Below are 22,654 nucleotides of genomic sequence, written 5' to 3'. Positions count from 1 at the left end.
GACGCACACATTCACATACATGCTAGCCAAGAACACACTTCTCTCACCTCGAAGTAGCTGATAGGTTTTTTTTTTCTTTTGACCAAAGTGGCCCAATTCATGTTAAAGTGAGTGTTCCAAAAGTACAGTTTCCAAAGTAAGTACCAGTAGAAAATGTTGAGAGAGTTATCACTGCTGATATCAAAGGAGTTCTCTTTCAGATTGTATGATGCTTACATGTTGGCCTGGTATAACAGCCACCACCATCACCATCATTTTAACACCTACGGTTACATGCTTGCATGGGTCAGATAAAATTTGTTGAAGCAGATTTTCTCCAGCTTGATGCCCATCTTGTCATCAACCCTCATAGCTTAACATGTTTTCATGGAGATCTGAAAATGAGGGACACTACTTGTATAGCAATGATGCTGGTTTGTATCCAGGAGACCACTGCCTTGCAGAATTTCTAGTCAAATGTATCAACCCCAGTACTTATGTTTTCAAAACCTGGTACTTTACTCATTTGCTGAACTGCTAAGCCTTACAGTGACGCAAACACACCAACATCAGTTGTCAAGCAGTGGTGAGGGGAACAAACAGAGACAAAGACACGCACATATATATAGCTCGTCTGGCACCTGTGCCGGTGGCACGTAAAAAGCACCCACTACACTCATGGAGTGGTTGGCGTTAGGAAGGGCATCCAGCTGTAGAAACATTGCCAGATCAGACTGGAGCCTGGTGCAGCCTTCTGGCTTCCCAGACCCCAGCTGCACCGTCCAACCCATGCTAGCATGGAAAGCGGACGCTAAACGATGATGATGATATATATAAATATATATATATATGATAGATAGATAGATAGATATATGATGGACTTCTTTCAGTATCCATCTACCAAATCCACTCACAAGGCTTTGGTCAGCTCTAGGCTATTGTAGAAGACACTTGCGCAAGGTGCCACACAGTGGGACTGAACCCAGAACCATGTGGTTGGGAAGCAAGCTTCTTACCACACAGCTACACCTGATCAAATCCACTCAAGGCTTTGGTCAGCCTGTGACTATAGTAGACGTTTTCCCAAGGTGCCATGCAGCGGTAGTGAGCTTGAAACTACATAGTTGAAGAGTGAATGTCTTAACCACACAGCCATGCCTGCATCAAGAAAAGATGAAGAATAGAAAGTACAAAGATGTGACTACTTACATTTCCGGTGTGAACATACTTTTTGGAAGAAGGACATTTTGTAGGAAGGATAGTTTCTTGGGAACTGGTTTTATACTGTTGAGTGTGTCTGGCCAGAATAAAAGCTAGTATACCAAGAATTGCCAGAGCCAAAGGAAGGATGACAGACAGTGAGATAATGACAACTTTTTCCTCTTCACTAGAGATGGTCACTCTTTCTGCATTTTGGAAGAGAAATTTACATGAGTGAGACAAACACACAACAATAATAGTAATGGTGATGATGATTGTGGCAGTATTGATGATGATGACGATGGAAATGATGATGATATGATGGCGGTAATGTGATGATGAAATGCTCACGATTGTGTGTGTGTAATATCTACAGATGAAGAAACTTCAAAGGTTCCAATTGTAATGAATTTTATAATAAATTTTACTCTAATTTAATATCAAGTTTTAAATGTTCTGTTGTAATGTTGTTATTCTTAAAAAATTTTTTAACTCTTTAGCATTTAAGCAAGTCCTATCAGGCTCAAATATTCTACCTATTTTATGTTCAAAACAGCAAGATCTGATCTCTCACACCTATCCTACAATGTTATTCTGAAAATAAAGAATCATATCAATAAATCTCAAAGCTACAAGACACTTGCACAGCCTAAAATTCTAGGTCCAATGAAGTTTACACAACATGTCACAGATGCTCTTTTTCTGAGGCAAAATATCCAGTGCCAATATGGGTTGCAGACTCCCAAATGTGGGAGCACCATGATCTTAAACATAAGTAAAACATTCCCAAACTATTCAGTACCATTCCCTGCATATCTTGTTTTATATCAGAGTGACCTTCTCTTAGTGACACACTTTAATAAAAGCTAAGGGATGCATGACTCCCCAAGGTTTTCCAGCACATGTGTACGTATATAAGTATGTTGTGAGTTTATGTATGTATGTGTGTATATATATATATATGTATGTACCTATATATGTATATATCTATGTATGTACCTATATATGTATATATCTATGTATGTATATGTGTGTATGTATGTATATATGTGTGCATGTATGTATGTATGTGTCATTGTATGTATATGTACACTTAACTGTGTGTACATATACATCTATGCATATATGTACATGTATCTGAATGCATGTGAGTATAGCATACATATATTTCTAACAGTAGTTGAGTATGCATATGTGTATATATACACACAGGCATACAGCACTCTTAGACATATGTATGCTAACATACATTTAAACACACATACACATGTGTGTTAGTGTATGCATACATCCATGTATAATTTTGCATATGTGTATGCATGTATACACACATATATAACAGATACACACACACACACACACACACACACACACACAAAACGTATGTTTATATACATCAATTCACTCCCATTGGTCCAGCTGAAAACACTGTCCCAATTATATGAAGTGCATCATAACAGCAGGAAGAGGAGAAGACTAGCCTCTAATCAAGGAGGCTCTTGAGTATATCACATCAGATGAAAGAGGAGGAGGCTAACCTCTAACCATTACATTAAGGAGGCACTTGAGAAACCAAAAACAGAAAATATGTTTATGACAAACAAGAGCTTAGCTGGAAATTTTAACCCTCAAACCCCAAGTATCACAAAGTAAAATTCTAAATTCTGAAAAAATTGGTAGTGATCTGAGTCATTCATTGGTAACAATTAGCCGGTGATAGGAGAGTTCCCAGAAAACATCAATAAATTCAACAGACACGAGGAAGGAAGGAAGAATCTAGCATTTTAGGTTTTGTCTCTTCCTCCTTTCAAAATGAGGTAAGAGAGTGAGAGAGGAAGACACTGCAATCAAAAGCAATGGCTCTCTCTCTCTCAGCTGTTGTGCAAAGGTTCAGAATCTTTAAGATTAATGTAAAAAATGAATAACGCTGAAGCAAGGTAACACCAGATATATAGTGCATGTGTTTTTATTGGCTAAACTGGTAACATGACCATTCCTAAATATAACAATATCTGTTTCAACACACGATTTCACATCAAGAATCTTGCAAAACAAATATATAAGTGTAATTTTCATTAAACTTCTTTAAATATTCCTAATTAAAAAATAAAGAAAGACAAAAGAATGAAGGAATTATTGTATTTAAATCATGAAACTTTTTATTAATTACACATTTTCATTTTATTTTAGAAATTTATATGATGGGATTCAATAAGTCTTCATGGAAAGCGGACGTTAAATGATGATGATGATGATGAATTCCATGAAGGGGTCATTGATATAAAAAGTTTGCTGATGCTTGATTAGATTCTCCACTACTCGTGACATTTTAATTCACCCAATGTTTCTTTGAAACGTTCCAAAATATTGGGTTGTCCAGAAAGTTCATGCCAATTTGTAGTAGCTTACCTTTCGACTTATTTTAGAACATGGTCGAGTCCATAAAATAGGATTTGACTACACCTCCATTTAGAGCACAGTCTAAGCTATCTTTACATGGAAGAAGGTTTATGTTCCTATAACCTGTGTTAATTTTGTAACCCTTTAAAATGGAAGATAAGAAAGTTCATTTTCGGTACTTGATGTTTTGGGAACCAGACAAAAATTGCTGCAGCTCGGCTGGGATGTGTTACCCCACCCTCCATATTCACCAGATATTGCTCCTTTGGATTTCCACTTATTCAGGTCTCTGCAGAATAGTCTTAATGGTAAAAATTTCAATTCCTTGGATGACGTAAAAAGATACCTTGATGAATTCTTTGCCATGAAACCACCTCAATTCTGGGAAGAAGGTATTTTTCAAGTTAAAGGAAAGATGGAGACACATTGTGCAACAAAATGGTTCATATTTGGTTGATTAAAAACGTAATGGCAAGTATTTATTGACCTTTTTCTTTCCTTTAAAAATCGGCACAAACTTTCCAGACAACCCAATAGTAGAGCCTCAAACCTGAACTATTATAGCATCAAATCCCAGTGATAGTCAGAACAGTATCTAATTATATCTGCCTAGACTGTACTTCCCAGTGATAGCTACTTATATTTAGGTGGACTGCACCTCACTGTATTGTCTACTAACAACTAGGTAGGATACAGGGTACATATATTTTCTATAACGTTAGACTGGTAAAAGTTTAAGTGATTGGGGAATAGGAGAAATTTATGTTATATGAGGGATCACACGGAGTCAAGATCCAACATTCATTCATATAACAAGAGACATTTCTTACCCTTCTCAGAGTTCCTTGACATAACAAAATCTTTCTCAAAGCGCTTTAATACGTCATCTGTAATAGAGAACAATAGAGGTTCAGGTTGGACAAACAGCACTTGACTTAGCGATTGTGAGGGAGGAAGGAGCAGAGAACATCATAAATTTAAACAGGACATGTTTTTCACTGTAATTGTAATAGTGCAACAATCTACTTCCTGTCCAAATAATATTTTTAGAGACATTTATGAACTGAGGAAATATAATTAATTAATTTATTAAATTAATATAACATTGCTATATATATATATATATATATATATACACACACATATATATATATATAGCACGATGAAAACTGCATCACAAGTGCTATGTTTCCTATTTAGAGTCAGACAATAGTTCAACGTAGATAAAATGCTGACCCGCTGAGAAGGCTCAGGCAAGACCCATATTATAGTACTCCTCATATTTCTGGGAACAGTGGTACTGCTGATGCACAAACATCCTGGGCTTATGTTGGTATACTCAAATATGTAATATCCACATTGCTACTACTACATCAAAAAAAAGAAAAAGCAAACTTGCTTCCTTCTTCAGCTCAATGAATATTTCGTCTCAATCAATTGCCAGCCTTTGACCGAACTCAAATCTTAGACCTATATTGCAATGCTGCTGCTACTATATTCCCATTTATCTGCATTGGTGTACTGTTTACATGAATGATAAAGTGCTGTTACTATACTCTTTTACTTGTTTCAGTCATTTGACTGCGGCCATGCTGGAGTACCGCCTTTAGTCGAGCAAATCGACCCCGGGACTTATTCTTTGTAAGCCCAGTATTTATTCTATCAGTCTCTTTTTGCCGAACCGCTAAGTGACGGGGATGTAAACACACCGGCATCGGTTGTCAAGCAATGCTAGGGGGACAAACACACACATACATACATATATATATATATATATATATATATATATATATATATATATATATATATTATATATATATATATATATATATATACGACAGGCTTCTTTCAGTTTCCGTCTACCAAATCCACTCACAAGGCTTTGGCTGGCCCGAGGCTATAGCAGAAGACACTTGCCCAAGATTCCACGCAGTGGGACTGAACCCGGAACCATGTGGTTGGTTAGCAAGCTACTTACCACACAGCCACTCCTGCGCCTATATACACGTTTATCTTAAATTTCGTGGCACTTTGGGCAGGTGTCTCCCACTATAGCCCTGAGTCGACCGAAGCTTTGTGATTGAATTCGGCAGGCGGAAGTTACTGCCGTGTGTGTATATGTGCGTGTAGGTGCTCAGTGCCTCTCCAAAAGAGAGAGAGGGATACTAGAATACTGCTCACATGTGAGGGACAGTGCTAATAAACGTACATATATCCAAGACTACATCATAGATTAAACTATTAACCCTTTAGTGTTTAAACCGGCCATATCCGTCCCAAATATCCTACATGTCTTATATTCAAACTGGCGATATCTAGCCTCTCACACCTAACCTACAATGTCATGCTAAAAATAAACAATCACATCATTGAAACCTCAAAGCTATAAGATAATGCATGATTAATGCAAAACAATTTGAGTGAAAAAGTATTATATTTAACAGAGTAATCTGAACACTAAAGGGTTAAACTATATTACAAATAAGGCGGCGAGCTGGTACAAACGTTAGCACGCCGGGCGAAATTCGTAGCCGTATTTCGTCTGTCGTTACGTTCAGAGTTCAAATTCCGCCAAGGTCGACTTTGCCTTTCATCCTTTCGGGGGTCGATAAATTAAGTACCAGTTACGCACTGGGGTCGATGTAGTCGACAATCCCTTTGTCTGTCCTTGTTTGTCCCCTCTGTGTTTAGCCCCTTGTGGGTAGTAAAGAAATATATATTACAAATATTCACTCTCCAACAAAGAACAACCACTGTCTCACAGAACTATTGTTTTGTTTTGTTTTTCTGCCAACGACTTTTCTACAACTTCTACAACCCGGCCAACACAGTTTCATCTAGCTGACTCTTCTACCACAACTGCAACAGACTCTACTCATCTAACCTAGCTATCTGCACACCCATGTAACTTACAGTGCCATCCGTCCTCCACTTTATGCCTTATCTAGTTAGGTCTCACAATAACCGCTATTTTATATTTTCACACTCCATCATCCTGAGAGTGCTATTTTTTCTGGAATTTCTCTCATTTATATTTTTTCCTGCAAACATTTCTAACAAAACATCAACCTCATCAATCTTCTAGATTTTAAAACATCCTGCAAATGTCATGGACACTGCTTTTCCTCCTCTCGATTACCCATAAAAAAAGGGGCTTACATAATAGTGAGAGGTAAAATCTTAAATAAGACAAGCAAAGGAATGCAGATTGCCAATGGCAGTAAATAATCCATGAGAAAGTGCAAGGGGTCGAATCAATTTAGTCACTGTGAGAAAAAGAATGAGGTATGGTAATTTCATGTTATATCATCATCATCATCGTTTAGCGTCCGCTTTCCATGCTGGAATGGGTTGGACGGTGCAACTGGGGTCTGGGAAGCCTGGAGGCTGCGCCAGGCCCAGTCTGATCTGGCAATGTTTCTACGGCTGGATGCCCTTCCTAACGCCAACCACTCCATGAGTGTAGTGGGTGCTTTTTACGTGCCACCGGCACAGGTGCCAGGGGAGTCTGGCAGCGGCCACGTGCTTTTTATGTGCCACCGGCACAGAAGCCAGTCAAGGCGGCACTGGCATCGGCCACATTCGGATGGTGCTTTTTATGTGCCACCGGCGCAGTAAATAATCAATGAGTAAGTGCAAGGGGTCGACTCAATATAGTCACTGTGAGAAAAAGAATGGGGTATGGTAATTTCATGTTATAAATTCATTATTAAGAAAGAGAAGAGAAAGTTCTATATATTGTTAGAAATAAACCCATAAAAGTCTCTTCTCTTCCTCAATAATGCAGTGTAACAGAACCCAAAAGCATATAGTTAGGAAATGAACTTCTCAACTACACAGCCTTGTCTGCATTTACATATCATTCATGCACCTATATTATAGCCATGCTAAATTATTAAACTCATCATTGTCATCGTTTAACGTCCGCTTTCCATGCTAGCATGGGTTGGGCGATTTTGACTAAGGGCTGGTGAACCAGATGGCTGCACCAGGCTCCAATCTTGATTTGGCAGAGTTTCTACAGCTGGATGCCCTTCCTAATGCCAACCACTCCGAGAGTGTAGTGGGTGCTTTTTACGTTCCACCAGCACAGGTGCCAGACGGGGCTGGCAAACGGCCATGATTGGATGGTGCTTTTTACGTGCCACCGGCACAGGTGCCAGACAAGGCTGGCAAACGGCCACGGTTGGATGGTGCTTTTTACATGCCACCGGCACAGAGGCCAGTTAGGGCGGCGCTGGCTACGGCCACGTTCGGATGGTTCTCTTACGTGCCACCGGCACTGGTATCACAGCTACAAATTCCATTGATGTTGATCGATCAAGATCAAAAGATTAAACAGAAAACAGCTAAGTTAAAAGAGTTTAAGCCTTTGGAAAAGGGTTTCAGTTCTTACAAAGGGCTAAACAGCTTCAGATTTTAAAATGTATCTCAGAATTAGGAATGAGCTTCTGGGGGTCACTAAGAAAAAAGTGTGTAGTGGAGAAGTTTGGTTTTTAGAAAAAGGAGTAGACAATTCAGAAATTTTGGTTTACCTTTATTAAGCCCAGGCTCAACTCTGAATTTAAAGTTTGTGGTGTCTCCTGGAGAATCAGAATGGTACTCAACAAAAATCTTTGAGCTACAAGATATAAACTTCTCAGGTATGCTGTCACCACAAATCTTTAGTTTATTACAGCTGAAAAATAAACGATATTTAAAAAATAATATTGATGTAACTATATTATATACGAGGTTTATATAGTATATAACAGGACGGTATATATTAATTCAATTAATAAAGTAAGTAACAATATTCAAACTTTTGTATTTAATCAAAACAGGATATTTTTGATTATAATGCTTTATTATATTTTTCCAGAAACACCATTTCTATATGTTGTAATTATTGAAATATTAATACTAATGAGATTATAAACCCAGATATTCTCAGCAAGCAAAAGAGCAGTTCTTTTGAGATGTGTGTGTATGTGTGTGTGTGTGTGTGTGTGTGCGCGCGCACGCACGCTAGAGAAAGAGAGTGTGAGCATGCAGATGCATACATGTATTAGTTTGCAAAGGTATATCCTTTGAGAAGAGGTGGTGAAAAATAGTAAAAATGTACTGACCGTCCGGATGCATCCCAAATTGAGAAGTAGTCTGAGGTGCAGTCATCAGTGTATGGGATGGAGAAGGAATCAAACATAACTCCCCATATTCCATAATCATCGACAAACTCCCACCGTATGGTGGTCACTAAACCACGTTTTAATGAGAAATCAGTTGATCGTATGTAGGATTGTTGCAGCATGGTGTGGGACCGATCTGGAAGAGAGAGAAACAAACGATAAAATTCTTTATCTATTATTCAAATATAGCAATGAGGAAGGTAGTTTTCTGCCCCAATACACAATTAAGATGGAAAATAAATAGGACACCAGTTTACTATAACTAACATTTCCTTATGAGAAATGCTTGTAGTGGATTTGTATTTACCAACACAAAAACAAATGGGGTCATAAGACTGAAACAAGTCTAGGGTAGATAGACAGACATGGATATGTAGATGGATACGATGAGGCCCCCTTTGGTCACGACACAGACCATGGGATTGTACCTAGAACGTTACCCTCCCAGGCACAAGTCCGGGCAAAGTTGTTTATGGAAGACCAGCAGTCGCCCATGCATACTGGCCTCTCCATGCCACCAGTGTTATCCAAGGGAAAGGCAACAGCCGATACAGCTTGGCACCAGTGATGTCGCAACTCATTTCTACAGCTGAGTCAACTGGAGCAATGTGAAATAAAGTGTCTTGCTCAAGAACACAACACACAGCCTGGTCCAGGATTCGAGCTCACAACCTCACAATCATAAGCTCAACGCTCTAACCACTGAGCCATGTAGATGGCTACACACACCACACACACACAATATAATATTAATATATATATATATATATCAGATGTTGCTACAAATGACGCTACACCGCTGGCTAAGCAAGCAGGCCAACAGAAGAAAGAGTGAGAAAAAGTTGTGGTTAAAGAGTACAGCAGGGATTGCCACCACCCCCTGCCGGAGCCTCATGCAGCTTTGGATGTTTTCGCTCAATAAACACTCAACGCTTGGTCTGGGAATCGAAACCGTGATCCTACAACTGCGAGTCCGCTGCCCTAACCACTGGGCCATTGTGCCTCCACACACACATATATATATATATATATATATATATATACATACATACATATATATACATATAACCACATACCTATTTATTTCTTTGTCTCTCTCTATGTCTACCTATCTATCTACTTATCAATCTATTTATCTACCTATCTATCTCTGTCACATTTATTTCAAGTTAGACTGTATTAAATATGTTAACCCTAACTATAATATACTCATCTGTCTTATCTAATTTGCTTCAACTCACAATTATTTTTAGTTAATATTTTAATGCACCCTGTATTAAAGTTAAAACTACTTTTGCTTTCCATGCAGATTGCGTCTCAGAGTTATTTATATTTTAACAAGAGGCTTCAATAAAAACTGACAACTTAACTAAATATAAAATGAACTAAAAAAAGGAAATGACTCAAATGCTATAATAGTACGACCACCTGCAGTTAGTTGTGTCTGGCATTACTAGTATTACAGACTGTTGGCGTTCAGACATTTAAAAAGAACAATACACCATAGGCGCAGGAGTGGCTGTGTGGTAAGTAGCTTGTTTACCAACAACATAGTTCCGGGTTCAGTCCCACTGCGTGGCACCTTGGGCAGGTGTCTTCTACCATAGCCTCGGGCCGACCAAAGCCTTGTGAGTGGATTTGGTAGACGGAAACTAAAAGAAGCCCGTCGTGTATATGTATATATGTATATATATGTATGTGCGTGTATGTTTTTGTGTCTGTGTTTCTCCTCCTAGCATTGCTTGACAACCGATGCTGGCGTGTTTATGTCCTCGTCACTTAGCGGTTTGGCAAAAGAGACCAATAGAATAAGTACTGGGCTTACAAAGAATAAGTCCCGAGGTCGAGTTGCTCGATTAAAGGCGGTGCTCCAGCATGGCCGGTCAAAATGACTGAAACAAGTAAAAAGAGACAAAAGAGAGAGAGAGAGAGAGAGAGAAAGAGAGAGAGGAGACAGAACACGCTAATTTTTTTTGCTATGATGACTTCTACTTGATCTGACGACCATCAATTTGTTTTGTGTTAGGGTGTGATTAAAGTACATCTAAGTTGATTTTACTGAAGATTCACTACTATCTTTTAATATTGTTGTCAGTCCTGATGTTGTTTTAGGTCAATAGTCCAGGATTTTCTTCCAATGCCTCTCCCTAAAACAAGTGCTATTAATCATCTTCGTCATCAAATGAACAAAAGCTGGCATTGTGTTGTTACATCTGATGTGTCCAATAAGTTCAATTGTGTGGTTATCTCAGTGGTTCAGAATCGTTTTGACTCTGTTTTAAAGTTGAAAAGTTTGAAATTTTATAGAAAAAACTATTACTCTTTTACTTGTTTCAGTCATTTGACTGTGGCCATGCTGGAGCACCGCCTTTTGTCGAGCAACTCGACCCCAGGACTTATTCTTTGTAAGCCTAGTACTTATTCTATCGGTCTCTTTCACCGAACCGCTAAGTTACGGGGACGTGTAAACACGAGCATCAGTTGTCAAGCGATGTTGGGGGGACAAACATAGACACACAAACACACACAGATATATATATATACATATATACGACGGGCTTTTTTCAGTTTCCGTCAACCAAATCCACTCACAAGGCTTTGGTCGGCCCGAGGCTATAGTAGAAAACACTTGCCCAAGGTGCCACGCAGTGGGACTGAACCCGGAACCATGTGGTTCGTAAGCAAGCTACTTACCACACAGCCACTCCTACGCCTAAACATATTGGTTATGTTTTTTTTATTAATCAGGCTTCTCTATCAAACTTAAACATTAGCATGGATTTACAAAATACCATGGTGCACCTTAACGACAAATTAGTGCTCTACACCACTGTATTTGTTAATCACTGTGTTAGTGTATAAAACTATACAAAAAAATAGTGTCGTAGAAAATGATACACTGCAGATAGAACATGAAATACCAAAGAAACATTTGTGGAGGCACATGGCCTAGTGTTTAGAGCAGCGGACTCGCGGTCGAGGGATTGCGGGTTCGAATCTCAGACAGGGCGACGTGTGTGTTTATGAGCGAAACACCTAAGCTCCACATGGCTCCGGCAGAAGGTAATGGCGAAACTTCTGCTGACTCTTTCACCACAACTTTCTCTCACTCTTTCCTCCTGCATCTTGCAGCTCACCTGCGATGGACTGGCGTCCCGTCCAGGCGGAGAACCTATACGCCAAGAAACCAGCCCTTATGAGCCAGGCATGGCTCGAGAAGGAACAAACAAAAAACATTTAATTAGCCTGAAAGAATGAGGGAGAGTATAATTATATTTCTATTTTGTTGGCATGTCTCATCTTTGTGTGATAATAGAGTGATAAGTGGAAGAGGAAAATATGGAAGGATGATGATGAGAAGAATAACAATCTCAAGAATTACTACTACGTTAATATAACAACAGATACCATGAATTGGGGTTATCTTAAGCAACTATATTCCCTCCTGATAAACAGGTTTTATTGCTGCTCACACCAAGACCATAAATATGGAAGAATGTACAAAGTGAAACTTACTGAAGGTGGAAATTTGTTTGGGATGTTGTGCCAGGCCTTGGTTACTGGTGGATACTTCTGCAACGAAAAGAAAAAGATGAATTAGAACACTTAACCAACAATTATGCTTCTCATCTGTTAGGGACGGAATTTTGTGAAATTTTCAAATAAATTTGGTCAACAATGGCCACATTTATGGTGTCACTTTCTTCAAATTCTTTTGTGAAACCAAGATATGGAAGGAGCTACTCACACTACTTATACAATCCAAGACCGCGTGTGTACAGTTGGCGATTTTTTCCCTCCGTCTTCCCTTCTTTGGATCTTTCTTTTTCTTATGTTTCTGACGAAGCGCTCCGCTCAAAACGTTAAACCATCCTTCTTTGCTGAGCATCCAATAATACTATACTTGTTCCACGTCCTCGAGTTGTTGTGTTTTCTCTTTCTGTTTTCATGTTTGGATTAACTTTATATATATATATACATACATACATACAGAGAGAGAGGCCACAAAAGTGACAGAGGGTACTGACTAGCACTACTATTGCTAGAAATAAGACTTAAAACAACTCAAAAACCACCAAGTACTACCTTAATGGTTGATAAAGGGAAATAAGTCCCCAGCATATATAGTTGGATCCCTCCTTACCTGTCATTACATTTGCAGGGAAGATAACAGCCTCAGTATTTTTTGTTTAGTTTGGGGGGGGGGGGTGCAAAAGGCATTGTGATTATCGACTATCTTCAAAAAAGGCCACACTGCATCAATGGGGAGTATCATATCAATCTGCTGTGGCAGTTACGAAGGGCTATAAACACCAAATGCCCAGAAAAAAGACGAAAGGGGTCTTGTTTCATCAGGACAATGCTCCAGCACACAAGTCCTTCATTTCAATGGCTACTGCACATAACTGTGGCTTTGAACTGGTTGACCACCTTCTCTATTCTCTTGTTTTGGACCTATCTGACTATGATGTATTCCCCAACACAAAAATATCACTTGGTTGGGATGCAGTATCGAACTGATGACACCATATCTGCTATTGATGACGTTTTTTACTGCCAGTGGCACGTAAAAAGCACCATCCGTCCGTGGCCGTTTGCCAGCTCCGTCTGGCACCTGTGCGGGTGGCACGTAAAAAGCACCCACTACACTCACGGAGTGGTTGGCGTTAGGAAGGGCATCCAGCCGTAGAAACATTGCCAGATCAGACTGAGCCTGATGCAGCCTTCTGGCTTCACAGACCCCAGTTGAACCGTCCAACCCATGCTAGCATGGAAAGCGGACGCTAAATGATGATGATGATGATAATAATGACACCTTCTTCAGCAATGGGATCCAAGCACTGCAACACTGATAGAAGAAGAGTGTGAACCACAAGGGCTACTGTGTTGAAAAATAAACCTCATTTGGTCACATTGTATGAGAGCCCCACACAAACAACTACACCAAGTCCTTTCTTTTCACTCCCTGCTTCTGTTTTTCCTGCAGGAGTTGACGAGCAACAGTTAAGGAACACTAAGTTATGGACTTTAACCTGCTCTTTACGACAACTTTAACTAAACCAAAGAACATCTATATGTTTTACTCTTTACTCTTTTACTTGTTTCAGTCATTTGACTGCGGCCATGCTGGAGCACCGCCTTTAATCGAGCAACTCGACCCCGGGACTTATACTTTTGTAAGCCCAGTACCTTATTCTATTGGTCTCTTTTGCCGAACCGCTAAGTAACGGGGACATAAACACACCAACATCAGTTGTCAAGCAATGCTAGGGGGACAAACACAGACACACGCATATATATATATATATATATATATATATATATATACACTCACGGAGTGGTTGGCGTTAGGAAGGGCATCCAGCTGTGGAAACATTGCCAGATTAGACTGGAGCCTGGTGCAGCCTTCTGGCTTCCCAGAACCCCGGTCGAACCGTCCAACCCATGCTAGCATGGAGAACGGACGTTAAACGATGTTAATGTTATATACACATATATACGATAGGCTTCTTTCAGTTTCGGTCTACCAAATCCACTCACAAGGCTTTAGTCGGCCCGAGGCTATAGTAGAAGACACCTGCCCAAGGTGCCACGCAGTGGGATTGAACCCGGAACCATGTGGTTGGTAAACAAGGTACTTACCACACAGCCACTTCCTTTTTCATTGGAAGGCAAGTGGTATAGTAGTAAATAAGTACCAGTGGCATAGAGGAAGGCAGTGGACACTCCTGTAACAGACTGGTATCCTTTTCAGCAAGTAATCTTTTAATCGCATCCTAAATACCTTGGAAATTCAGATAAAATCTGGCCTCACGAACCTATACACTTGAAGCAAACTCTCTTGTTTATCACTGGGAGTATGGATTTGCATGTTGACAGCTATAACAGCTGTTAATTCTTATTGTTTCCTCAAAGCCATCTCCTAATGGGACTCCTTGAGGTTGTCCAATGTGTTTTGCGTGTTTTCAGAATCAGCACTCTACATCCTTTTGGCGGACAATTCTCACGAAATAGTTTAAAAGCATTTTGTTAAGAGATATGTTTGGATCTGGTCTAATGTGGATTTTCAGAATTGTTTTTCTTTTTCGTGCACAAACACATACACAAAAATACGTCTATATTTCATAACCACTAGACATCCGTAAATGTGATTGAAGAGCCAAGAGTTTCATGCTTGGTAATTATTATACTAAAGTGTAGCAACAGCTAAGAGCTTCGTGTATGGCACTCATCACTTTCATAAGTGCCATAAACAAAACTTTCAACCAACAAATAATTTTCATAAACTTAACCGATTAAAAAAAATGTATAGGAGTGGCTGTAGTTTCAGGCTCACAACCACTGCGTGGCACATTGGGCAAACATCTAATATCGTCACAGGCTGACCAAAGCCTTTTCAGTGGATTTGATCAGGTATGGCTGTGTGGTTAAGAAGCTTGCTTCCCAACCACATGGTTCTGGGTTCAGTCCCACTGTGTGACACCTTGGGCTCACCAAGGCTCAAGGCTATAGTAGTGGATTTGGTACACGAAAACTGAAAGAAGCCCATCATATATATATATGTATACATGTCTCACTCTGTGTGTGTATGTGTGTTTGTCCCCCACCACCATCACCATCACATAACAGATGTTGGTGTGTTTATGTCCCCATAACTTAACGGTTCAGCAAAAGGAACTGACAAATTAAGTACTAGGCTTACAAAGAATAAGTCCTGAGGTCAATTTGTTCAACTAAAGGCAGTGCTCCAGCATGGCCACAGTCACACTGTCACTATACAAATCAATAAATAATAATAATTTATGTAAACCAATTGTTGTTCATTTTCTCTTTTCTCTCAATTGTGATTCTTGATAAACTCCCGTTTATCCTCATCATTACCTATAATTTATGTGCATAATATGCTTGCATATGTACGCTCATAGTTAAACATAGGTAATGTACCGGAAGTGTAATGGATACTGCTATCCCTTAGACGCTTATTTTAACCTCTCTGAAGTTGGTCATTAAATTTAACGAGGTAAACAGAAACAGCTGTCAATGTTCCAAATTCGAGTGGCTGTGTGGTAAGTAGCTTGCTAACCAATCACATGGTTCCGGGTTCAGTCCCACTGCGTGGCACCTTGGGCAAGTGTCTTCTTCTATAGCCCCGGGCCAACCAATGCCTTGTGAGTGGATTTGGTAGACGGAAACTGAAAGAAGCCTGTCATATATATATGTATATATATATGTGTGTGTATGTTTGTGTGTCTGTGTTTGTCCCCCTAGCATTGCTTGACAACCAATGCTGGTGTTTATGTCCCCGTTACTTAGCGGTTCGGCAAAAGGGACCGATAGAATAAGTACTGGGCTTACAAAAAGAATAAGTCCCGGGGTCGAGTTGCTTGATTAAAGGCGGTGCTCCAGCATGGCCGCAGTCAAATGACTGAAACAAGTAAAAGAGTAAATAATGACTTTTCGACACCAATGATCCATTTCTCATTGTTAATTATTGCACCGTTTCTTCTCTTATCTATATATATTAAGCCACGGTTTTTACCTTTAAATTACCTACCACCATTAACCATATAATGAGGACTATACATAGTGGCTATGAGGGTTCATCAGAATAAAATAGTAATCAAAGGGATCATTAGGTAAAAAATGGTTGAGAGCCCAGCTTTAGTTCATCTGATTAGTTTTTTTGTTTTTTAAGTTTCCTCCTACCAAATTTCATTTAGAAAGCTTGGGGTGGCCATTTCTTGCTCAAGGTATATATTAAAACAACCAAACTTTTCTTCTAAACATGAAAGCCGGTTTTATTTAAAGTTAAATAAATAGATAAATGAAAACTATTTACTGTTCTTAATATTTGAAAGGAGTCTAGTATTCAGAGATAAGAAAATTTGGGACATCTTGTTGCAACATAGTTTATCTGTAGAGGGAGGCAGGGAATATATAGATACCAGGATGGCTATAGCTCGCTGGGTGCAGAGTAAGATAAACAGAAAGAAAAAAAGAGTTATGTTACCTTTTGACAAGGAGCCTGCAGATATACTTTCGCCCTACCCTCACCACCACCACCACAATCATGCCTCATCACTCTAACACAGACATCATCACCACTACCAGCCTCATAATCACCCCTCTATCTCTGCATCCCTTTACCCCTCAAGCACTAGATGTGTGTGTGTGTATGTGTGTGTTTTCATGCATTACCATCAAACAAGCTAACTTAAACAAGACATGAGATCTCTGCAAAAGTTTTCAATAAACTTTTTACGTATGTATGCCTTGTTGGTCTACCTCCAGCTGCTCCCAACACGTGCAGCATGAATCACGAGTGTTTCTTTTAGCCCAGAACTTCTCTGACTGACTTTTTGTTGATTATGGTGGAATGGGTGTGTGTTGCAAAGATAAATATCAGGCTAGCTTCATTTTTCAAGGCTAAGACTGAATGAAGGCAGCTGTAGTTAAACACATACACGGAGAGACAGACAGACAGACAGAGAAAGATGGGTGAGTGGATAAATGGCCGGATGAGTAGATGGATAACCAGACCCCAGACCCAATGGAGTTGATAGATATAGGAGGAAGAAGGAAGCAAAGGCAGAGGGCAAGAGAGACAAGCCAAACATATTCACTTTCTTTCATTATAATCACTTCTGCCAACACTAAAACCACCAACACCACCATCATCATCTATGTAATTTGCTGTAATTATCTTTTGGGGGAAGCTATATGTCTGTTAGTATAACCCAATTATATATAGTCAACAGCAAGGAGTAGGTAGGGCGGGTAAGAAGAGTGAACATGCACATGCAACTGCACATCTGTGCATACACACACACACACACACACACACACATCCTAGTGTATCCACTGCTGTGTGGGAGGTATGTTTCTATGAAAGACTCTCTCTTTCTCTTTTACTTGTTTCAGTCATTTGACTGCGGCCATGCTGGAGCACCGCCTTTAGTCGAGCAACTCGACCCCAGGACTTATTCTTTGTAAGCCCAGTACTTATTCTATCGGTCTCTTTTGCTGAACCGCTAGGTGACGGGGACGTAAACACACCAGCATCGGTTGTCAAGCAATGCTAGAGGGACAAACACAGACACACAAACATATACATATATATATATATATACATATATACGATGGGCTTCTTTCAGTTTCCGTCTACCAAATCCACTCACAAGGCTTTGGTCGGCCCGGGGCTATAGCAGAAGACACTTGCCCAGGGTGCCACGCAGTGGGACTGAACCCGGAACCATGTGGTTGGTTAGCATGCTACTTACCACACACACAGCCACTCCTGTGCTTATAGAAACTTTGTTGTTCAGACCCAGGTTAGATCTGATCCACAAACAGATCTATGTCCAAAGGCACTCCAGCCATGATCATCCTGTCTTTTAGCTCCAGGTCAGATCTTTGATTAAAGGCACTACACTTGTAACCATCCAGTCTTGTATTTAGACATTGTTTATCTTGGACTACATTATCAAATGTGTTCTTCCTTGTCATTTAGCTCAGGGCAAGGATCTTTTCTAGCGGTGTCATATGAAATTGTCACCCATAATTATGACCCTAGTATCGATCTATTGCATTTCAATCTGTTTTAGGGTTAGGGTTAGGGGTGGGGGAAGGGTATCTTTTTTTTCTTCCGAAATGTAAATAAACCCAATCTGTTTATAGTTTGTAAAATATTAGTTTTTTTTCCTTCAATTTCAACCAATTGCTGACGTCTATTGAGGTAAAAAAAACATTCTGTGCTGTATGAATATGTCCCTCGTTTAAGAAACAGATTGGGTTTATTTACATTTCTGAAGAAAAAAAAGATACCCTTTCCCCACCCCTAGCCCTAACCCTAAAACAGATTGAAATGCAATAGATCGATACTATGGGTCATAATTATGGGTGACAATTTCATATGACACCGCTAGAAAAAACTGCCGTTCAAACCCAGAAAGATCCGAGTCATCCATTTCAACTGACATGAATAAAATTCCTGGAAATTTGAATATATTTCTATATAATATTCATTAGGTGTGTCACTTGATACTGGAGTGTGGTAGGATGTTGTGGTGGTGGTGGTGCTGGTGGTGATGGTGATATTTGTGGTAAAACACAGTCCGTTTATATAAGATAAACATACCAGCTTAATTGTATGAGAAGTTAATTATCAAATAAATTAGTTATCAACAAGAAAATTTTAAATGATAATGAGAACTTACTAATTAACTATGAAATCCTAATCATGGGAAAATGCAAGAAATTATAGAACTCAAAAACGCAAACAACCAGTAATACACAACAGGATCTCTGAATAACAATAATAATTATTATTATTACTTGTTATTATTAGAAGCATTGATGGTTCGGTAATAGGACTAGCTTAGCCCTTCCCCTAACATTTCAGGCCTTGTGCCAAAATTATTATCATTATTGAGCACCATACGAGTGTGATCGTTGACAGAGAGGCTATTCGAGTATGATCGTTACCAGTGTCGCCTTACTGGCACTTATGACTGTGCTAGTAGGGTGCCAAGAACACCATCCGAGCGTGATCATTGTGATCGTTGCCAGAGCAGTCAACTGGCTTCAGTACCCGTGGCACGTAGAAGGGCACCATTCGAGCATGATTGTTACCAACGTCACTTCACTGGCACCTGTATCGGTGGCATGTGTAAAAAGATTCGAGCGAGGTCATTGCCAGTACCGCCTGACTGGCCCCCATGCAGGTGGCACGTAAAAGCACCCACTACACTCTCAGAGTGGTTGGCATTAGGAAGGGCATCCAGCTGTAGAAACTCTGCCAGATCAAGACTGGTTGCCAGCCCTCAGTCAAAACCGTCCAACCCATGCTAGCATGGAAAGCGGATGTTTGATGATGATGATGATTATTATTATTATTACTACTAGAAAGACAGTAAACTGGCAGAATCACTTGAATACTGGAAAAAATACTTAACAGTATTTCATCCATCTTTACATTGTGAGTTCAAATTCTACTGAGGTTGACTTTGCCTTTCATCCTTTCAGGGTCAATAAAATAAGTACCAGTTGAATACTGGGGTTGATATAATCAACTAACCTCTTCCCACAAATTTCAAGCCTGTACCTATAGTAGAAAGGATTATTATTACTAGCAGGACCTGTGAATAAGGAGAGAGAGAAAAAGAGGATAAGGCGAAGAGTGAGGCAGAAAGCAGGAGAGAGCATCTCGATTAGAGCTGGCCTAGGGTTAAACAACAATCTCTCTCTCTCTCCCTCTATCTATCTTTCTCTCTACCCTAATCATCAATGGCTGTTGGTGCTTATCTAAGAAAATCATTTTAATCAGGAGAAAACATGGAGAAAGAGGCAGGCGAGTGGGGTAATAAATGGGCAATTATTCTGTCAGGCTCACCCTAACTTCCTGTTGACCTTTCATTGACATGAGATCGGTGGTTGCTATGAGATACAACAAATGTTCCAATTATGTAAAACTGCCGTTAAATGTTTTAATGTCATAGCTGGGAAGTTAAATGGTTCATATTTTCTAGAACCAACCAATAGAATTCCACTTCGAAGCATTTTGAAATAACACAGCAGAACCACCCAGAAAATGCAGAATAGGGAGGGTGAAAGGACAAACTCGTGCATCTTGAGTTCAAATTCACTAAAGGTGTTTTTTGTTGTTGTTTTTATTTATCTGCCAAATGGGGTCTTTTGTCTGATCATAGTTGTTCCAGACAGTGTATCTAGGAGTACAATATCCAATATGTCGTTTTTAAGATAGGTGGAATGTGAGGGAGAGTTAACTGATTTCTAACACACATAATACAGACACAACCCTTAAGTAAAAACTCCCACATATAAACCTCGTCAGTTAAAAAAATACATAATTATATTCACCTTTTTTTTTTTTTTATCTTGAGAAATAAAATGATTAATCTATTATCTAATTTAACTTTGTACAATTAAAGGAAATGAAACAGTTTAATAGCAATGTTTTCATCACCAAATGCTTATTTGTAACTGTTTGATTTAACCACTAAAAAATCATATGAAAAGCAAATAATAGTCCGCTACTCTAACCACAAGGCCATGTGCCTCCACATTACCATCACTACCAACTTTTCCCCTCATGCCTTCAACCTCACCACCACTTGACAACTGGTACTGGTATGTTTGTATTTGTGTAGCTTAGCAGTTCAGCAAAAGAGACCAATAGAATAAGAACCAGACTTAAAAAGTAAGATCTAATGTCAAGTCATTTGACTAAAAAAATTTTCTTAGATGGAGCCCCAGCATGGTCGCAGTCGAATAAGCGAAACAAGTAAAAGAGAAGATATATTACGGAATTTAAATATTTATCTATAATCAAAAGATGAAGAGAGCAGTGTCCATACTCTCATTGTATTGTGTACACCAGTGCTTTTCAAACTTTTTGCTGGAGCGGAACCCCAAGGAAACATTCCACTGGCTCGAGGAACCCTGGGCAATAATTTAATAGTATTATGCACACATATCTGCACAGGAGAATTAAAAATTACTGCCGATTTTAGCAGTTTTGTAACTTCTTGCGGAACCCCTGGACTGTACTGGCAGAACTCTATGGTTCCGCGGAACCCTGGTTGAAAACCACTGGTGTACACGGTAATCCCTCACTATATCGCGGTTCACCTATTGTGCACTCAATACATCACAGATTTTCCTGGCTAATATATAGAAATTCATATTGCAGTCTCCTTAATATATCCAGGTTTCTGCAGCTAAGGTATTTAAATTTTTTTTAGATTTTAATTATTTCTGTGGGAGGTTTTGGAATGTGATACCCGCAATAGTCAGGGATTTACTGTATAATGGAAGTATATATATAAATCCTCTTCTTGCATTATCTACTACCTCTCCCCTCCTTTCTTCAGGTTGCTTCCCTAAATTTCCATCAAGTAGTTATTTTATTGATTTATTTCTGGTGGAATTTCCACAGAAATTCAACAGTAATGCAGTAGGAATCCAGCAGGAATGCAGCAGAAATTCAACAGTAATACAGCAAGAATCCAGCAGGAATTCAACAGGAATTTCGGAATTCTTTCCAACCTTCAACAACTGGTCTGGCAGAAAGGGGATGGTGGTGGGAGAGAGAGAGAAAGGCAGTAGTGGTGTGAGAAAAAGTGGTGGGAATGTAATAGCGAGAAAGGGAGGGAGAGAGGAGTGTAGTAGCAGCGAGAGAGAGAATAGGAGGAAGAGCAACAGCAGCACTGTGAGTGGAAGCCAGAGGAAGGGACGAACAGTGTGTGGTGGAGGGGGGGGCAGCAGTAATGGAGAGCAACAGCATTAATATAAGCAAGAGAGAGTAAGGAGGAGATCAACAGTAGAGGAGAGAAATGAGGAGAGCAACAGCAAAAGTACACTGCAGAAAAGGCATAAGGAGAGGGAGAGTAGCAGCAGTACAAATAAAGGAGGGAGGGAGAGCAACAGCAGCAGTGTAAGAGTGGGAGGAAGGGAGAATGGTATTAGTGCAAGGAGACGACATGAGGTTCCAGATGCCATTGTTGTGAGAAATACTACATTCATATTGTAACTATGTCATACATGTTGATGTCATTATTAGAATCAACAGCTACACGCATGCATAGTCGAGTGCAAGTCACAGGCACACACTGATACACAGATTTGCACATACGCACACAATATCCATCGGTAACCAATTGTTTTCGAGAATGTCTTTGGGAAGAGGGAAAAATGGAAAAACAGAAAGAATAAGGAGATGGAGAAAGGTGCAGGGATGGTGGTATGTGGTGGGTGGAAAGACAAAGAAAAATTTTGCTGTCTTTGAAAACCTGCAGAGTGGAATGTGAATAATTCTTGGAATCTATGACAAAGATCATTGAAACTTTGGTATGGTAGAGAAGCAGAGAAGAACGAGGGGGGGGGGA

General features: G+C 39.6%; 1 protein-coding gene across 1 annotated transcript in view; it reads right to left on the bottom strand.

Moving 5' to 3' along the window:
• LOC115224727 overlaps window positions 1–22,654 on the bottom strand; it is a 41,690-nt gene that overhangs the window by 4,331 nt on the left and 14,705 nt on the right. Inside the window, exons 2-6 of the mRNA XM_029795599.2 lie at window positions 12,264–12,320; window positions 8,688–8,883; window positions 8,115–8,257; window positions 4,410–4,466; window positions 1,189–1,385 (exon numbers count right to left, since the gene is read on the bottom strand). Coding sequence (XP_029651459.1) covers window positions 1,189–1,385; window positions 4,410–4,466; window positions 8,115–8,257; window positions 8,688–8,883; window positions 12,264–12,320 — 650 coding nt within the window. The remainder of the gene's footprint in view (window positions 1–1,188; window positions 1,386–4,409; window positions 4,467–8,114; window positions 8,258–8,687; window positions 8,884–12,263; window positions 12,321–22,654) is intronic.

Source organism: Octopus sinensis, linkage group LG26 (assembly GCF_006345805.1).
Source record: "Octopus sinensis linkage group LG26, ASM634580v1, whole genome shotgun sequence".
Lineage (NCBI taxonomy): Eukaryota > Metazoa > Mollusca > Cephalopoda > Octopoda > Octopodidae > Octopus > Octopus sinensis.
This window is presented reverse-complemented; position numbering and strand designations above follow the sequence as displayed.